This window comes from Mastomys coucha, unplaced genomic scaffold (assembly GCF_008632895.1).
Source record: "Mastomys coucha isolate ucsf_1 unplaced genomic scaffold, UCSF_Mcou_1 pScaffold22, whole genome shotgun sequence".
NCBI classification, from domain to species: Eukaryota; Metazoa; Chordata; class Mammalia; order Rodentia; family Muridae; genus Mastomys; species Mastomys coucha.
The window spans coordinates 135,009,401-135,014,766 of record NW_022196905.1 but is presented as its reverse complement, the minus strand read 5'-3'; the positions used below and the strand labels follow the sequence as shown (position 1 = coordinate 135,014,766).

At 51.5% G+C, this 5,366-nt stretch overlaps 1 protein-coding gene across 1 annotated transcript in view; it reads right to left on the bottom strand.

Moving 5' to 3' along the window:
* Amz1 (archaelysin family metallopeptidase 1) overlaps positions 1-4,447 on the bottom strand; it is a 15,960-nt gene extending 11,513 nt beyond the window's left edge. The window contains exons 1-2 of the mRNA XM_031391190.1: positions 4,372-4,447; positions 965-1,345 (exon numbers count right to left, since the gene is read on the bottom strand). Of these exons, the coding sequence (XP_031247050.1) occupies positions 965-1,345; positions 4,372-4,447 (457 nt within the window). The remainder of the gene's footprint in view (positions 1-964; positions 1,346-4,371) is intronic.
* Between the last annotated feature and the right edge of the window lie 919 nt (positions 4,448-5,366).

Sequence of the window (5,366 nt, the reverse complement as noted above, 5' to 3'; positions counted from 1 at the left end):
TTTTTTTTTTTTTATAAAGAAAGAAAGAAAAGAAGAAAACCCAGGCTAGCCACTGAGGTACCATTTAAGGGCCAGGACAAAGCAGCATATGTCATGTCTCAGAATTATACCCTCTGTCCACCATTCTGAAGCTAATAGCCATTAAGTGTGGCCCTCTGCCAGGTATGGCCTTCCTAACTTTGGTATACTAAGAACACAAGGACCAGATTGTCCCTCCTCCCTCCCTAGCATCTCTGGCTGAGCCATTTTCTAAGCCCTGGTTGCTCCAACTCTGCCAGTCTCTCCCTGATGAAGAGACCTGGAGGGATTAACTAGGGATCCCCAAGTCTCCTCCATGCCCAGTCCAGTGTCTACTAAGAAAGCATGAGGCTACCCGGGTGGTGGTGGCGCAGGCCTTTAATCCAGCACTTGGGAGGCAGAGGCAGGTGAATTTCTGAGTTCGAGGCCAGCCTGGTCTACAGAGTGAATTCCAGGACAGCCAGGGCTACACAGAGAAACCCTGTCTCGGAAAAAAACAAAAACAAAAAAGAAAACATGAGGCCAGTTAAGATTTCCCTTCAAACCCTGCCTCCTCCAGAATCCAGCTCTACCACCAGGCAAGCCAGAGACATCTCCAATATCAGCTTTCTAGCCTGTGAAATGAGTATTCCTCTGAGCACCCAGCACAGGGCGTAGGGCAGTGTGTGTTATGACCAGGTCATGGCCAGGACCGTGAGCACACACTAGATAACCAGTATAGACAAGGGGGGGTGTACTAAAAAGACAAGTCACTCTGTCAATCTGAGTGCCTAGCTGAGATCCCAGAACGTCTCCTTCAAGCCAGTTCTGCCTGGGACTGTTTGTTACTGGGGGATTCTCTACCACTGAGCCACACCCCCAGCCCCTCACTGGGCGATTCTGGGCAGGGGCTCTACCACTGAGCCACGCCCCCAGGGGTCGTGATGACTCCGCCCATCTCTCCTACCTATGGGCTGCAGGTAAATGTGTTTCCGGGCCAGGCTCTGCTTCCGGAGCTGCAGAGAGGCATGGAAGGTCTCAAAATCCTCAGGGGCCTCTGGGCGGCTCAGGAGCCAGTCAAAGGCTGAGTGAATGAGCAGTGTGCTGAAGAGAGTCCGGTGAGGGTTGTAGGCCTCAGACAGGAAGAGCCTCTCTGACGGGGAGAAGGCTGAGGTATAGAGCTGCTTCAGGGCCAGGTCGCAGGAGATCAGGGCATCCTTCAGGGCCCGGGGCCCGAAGCTGAACTCCTGGGGTGGTTTGCACTGCACCGTGGTGTGTGTTTGGCCCCTGGCCACTCCTTTGATTTCCTTTTCCGGGCCATGAATCTCCCAGGGGACAGCCACGGTCTCTTGTAGAACCTTCTCTCAGGCTTACGGAGTAGCTGCTCGGGGCTCCCAGAAGATGGAGCCTGGACTCTCAGAGACTGTGAGGCTTACTTCTGCCTTGTTCTGGAATTTCTCAGCAAGATGAGCAAAAGCCTGCTGACCCCCTGCGAAGGACACATGAGGCCCCATCACTGCTCTGAGCACACATGACTGTCTCTCAGACAAGAGGCATGTTTTCCTGTGAACTGGAGTCAGAATGACCCCATCTACACTACAAGGTACCATTCCCCAAATCAAGTAGAAAGGGGTGTGGACATGCATGCATCTGTGCGTGCATGAGTGTGTGCGTGTGTGCTTTGGGGGCAGGAGAGTAGAGGCTCATGTCTATCGCTGCCCACCTGACTTTTGGAAAGAGTATCTCACTGAACCCAGAGTTTAAAAATCCAACAAGACTGGCTCGTCATCAAGCCGACAGACGTGCCACCTCAATCTTCCAGTTAAGGATTCAAACTCGGATGCCCATGCTTATGTGGTAAGTGCTCTACCCACAAAGCCATCTCCCCATCCCCGAACTGAGCATGGAGATGCCCTCTCTCCTCACAGAAGTGCTTTTCCGTGGGACTCCAACTCTGCTTTGAGCCCTCAGAAGCAACGGATATAGAGAGAGGTATCTACCCTTCAAGGCTAGGAAGGTTCCGTCAAGGAAGGCAGAGGCTGCTGCTCCTCCTGACATTTACGATCACAAGACACACCCCGTCCTCTAACAGAGCTACTCAGACCCTCCTCCCAAACCATAGGGTTCCTTGCGGGAGCCCCGTGTGCACCCAGGGGCTGTCTTCTGCCGAAGAAGTCATCCCAGTGTCTCCCAGGCCCTGGTTTCTAGAGTGTGAACATGGCCTAAGACACAGCTCTAACAGTCAGGAGCCAGCATGCTGGACCTGGAGGCAGGCAGCCAGGTAGACAGGCAGCCTGCTGGGGTACGCACTGTCTGCCGGCGTCCTCCCTCCCTAGGAGTGGAGATCATAAAGATCAGCATTGGAGTGCTTTTATCAGGTCATGCTTGGCTCCAGCAACAGGCTGCTTTCAGCTTCCTTTTGCATCTCAGTGCATTGAAGTCATCGGAGGTGGGAACACCTAACACAGACCACGGGGAGGCAAGGTGCAGCTTGCCTTCTCTGTCCCAGCATGGTCAGCTGCCGGAGGGGAGGAAGTGTGCAGCCATGGAGGCCCTGCAGGCTGCTAAGCACCTGACTCCTCACACATCTCACCAACCTATTTTTGTTTCTGGATGCCAATCACACCACCTAGACCTGCACACAAACACAGCACACCCAAGCTTAAGCCCAGGAGCTGTGCTGTCTTACAGTGACCTCTGAATTATGCTTCAAGGTTGTAGCTACTTCAGCTTGTCTTTCTTTCTTTCTTTTTTTCTTTCTTCTTTCTTTCAGTGCTAGGGATGGAACCTGTGGCTTAACACAAGTTGAGTAAACCCTACCACTGAACCACACCCCAGCCCCTCACTGGCGGAATCTAGGCAGGGGCTCTACCACTGAGCCCCATGACTACTCCCAGAATTACCTTTCTGTAACTGAAAATGTGTCATTTCTCTGGAGTACCCCAGGAGGATCATCTCACAGCTTCTTCAAAAGGAGAGAAAAAGGGAGGCCTGGATAGCACAGAACCACTCTGACTAACATCTTGCCCATCTGATCAGCCACTCTGAAAATCCCTTAGAAGCTGAGCAATGGTAGCACACACCTGTAATCCCAGCTCTGAGGAGGCAGAGGCAGATGGATCTCTGAGTTCCAGGCTAGCCTGGTCTACAGAGTGAGTTCCAGGACAGCCACAGCTACACAGAGAAACCCTGTCTCAAAAATCTGGGGAAAAAAGAAAGGAAGGAAGAAAATCCCTCAAGATCACTTTGTGAGTGAGATGGGTGTGTATCTGTGTGTGTGTGTCTGAGTGTCTCTGTGTGTGTGTGTGCATCTATGTGTGTCTGTATGTGTCTGTGTTTATTTGAGTGTGTGTCTGTGTGTCCCTGTGTGTGTCTGTGTGTGTGCCTATGTGTTTGTGTGTCTGTGTGTATGTATATGTCTATGTGTGTCTGAGTGCACATCTGTGTGTGCCTGTGTGTTTCTGTATGTGTATATGTATGTGTGTATGTGTGTGTCTGTACGTGTCTGTGTGTGTCTGAGTGTATGTCTGTGTGTCTATGTGTGTGTGTCTGTCTGTGTGTGTGTGTGCAGAAGCCAGAAGTCAATGTCGAGTATTCTCCTCAATCACATGCCACATTAGTTTTTGAGACAGGGTGTCTCGTTGTACCTGAAGTTCAGTAATTCAGCCAGACTGGCTGTACAGTAAGCTCTGAGGAGCCTCCTATCTTTACCTCCCCACAACAGCGCTGGAGTTACAAACGTGGACTGCTACTCCTGCCCACTGAGTTGTATAATATCCACTGAGCTTTCTCCCCAGCCTGAGACCATCTCCATTCAACACTTCATTCAACCTCTATAACAATCTGAAAGTGTGGTTATCATATTTACCCATCTTACTGCTAAATAAACTAAGGCTCAGAAAGGCAAAGCCATATTTCAAAGGTTGCACAGCTAGCTTGGATCCTGACTACTAATTTAGTTCCCTCCCTCTAATCCCAACTTGTGGAACCTCAGCTACCCATAGGATCCTCCCCACGGGCACCCAATTCCTTTTTACCATCACACATACTAGTCAGGGTCTCTGTTGCTGCCAAACACCCCTGCTCAGGCAAAGCCATGGGAAATGAGAACTATTTGTAGTCCGTGAGACAGGGCCTCACTATGCAGCCCAGGCCTGAACCAAGAGCCTTCTGCATTAGCCTCCTACATGCTGAGGTTCCATGCACGTTGCATATACCCAGCTGACAAGTGCTTGCTTTTTACCAAAAGCTCACTGGTTCAACCATGCTCATCCCAGTCACACTGTTCAATGTCTGTTCCCTACAACCTACTCAGGAGGGCTGCTGGTGTACCTACACACATGATCAGAGAACCTCGGCAGGAGGAAGCCAGACCTGGGAAACACTCTGACACCTGCTCCGTGCCCTGCTCCGTGCCCTGCTCCATGCCCTGCTCCGTGCCCTGCTCCATGCGTAGCACGGTGGGACACCACTCCCCCTCTAACCCAGGGCTTGGAAGAACAGGGCACAGCAGCTCCAGAAGACACTGGATGCTACATGTCCTGCCTGCAAATCCAATTCTTGGGTGGCTGAGGCAGGAGAATCGCCATGAGTTTGAGCCCAGCTTGGGCTATACAGTGAAACAAATGGCAACAGAGCATGATGGGATATGGAGGGAGGGGTGGTGACCACCAAAGGACTCACCTTCCAACATGAACCGGAGGTTGGTTTGACAAGTTCTGAGTTTGGGCACCAGAGTAAGCAAGCCCCTCTGTCCCTCCTCACATCCTTCTCTGAGGTCTGATAGCCCGGATGTCTACAAAGACAGCATTTCCTCTCAAGCAGCGCTTGTGGCCATATTCACCCTCTGGGGTTCTTTAGGACGCTCCTATCCCCGCTGTCAGCTACTAGCTCAGTGTTTCCACCCTGCGTGGCAAGTCTTCACAAGACTACACACACTTCATGCAGAGACGGAGGCTGCAGGAGGAAGTGGTCCCGGTAGCCAGAGCAGCTGCAGGAGAAGCTGCAGGGACTGTGAGGGGCCGCCCCATCCCTCCCACCCATCCTCTCAGCCATGCTGAATCCTCTTCTGAAATTAAAAAAAAAAAAAAAAAAAACAAGATGGCCCCTAATTGTCCTCTGTCTGTCATGGCCACCGCCACCCTCTGCTAATGATCATGACAGTAGTTGTCCAGTAGCCTATCCGAGTCCCACAGACCTTGAGACACAGAGCTAGAGATACTACCGTTTCACATAGGGAAACTAAGGCACGGAAACACTAATGATTGGTATGATTCTGGACCAGTGGTTCTCTCGACCTGTGAGGTGCGCGACCCCTTTGGGGATAGTGCATCAGGCAGCCTGCATATCAGATGTTTACATTATTATTC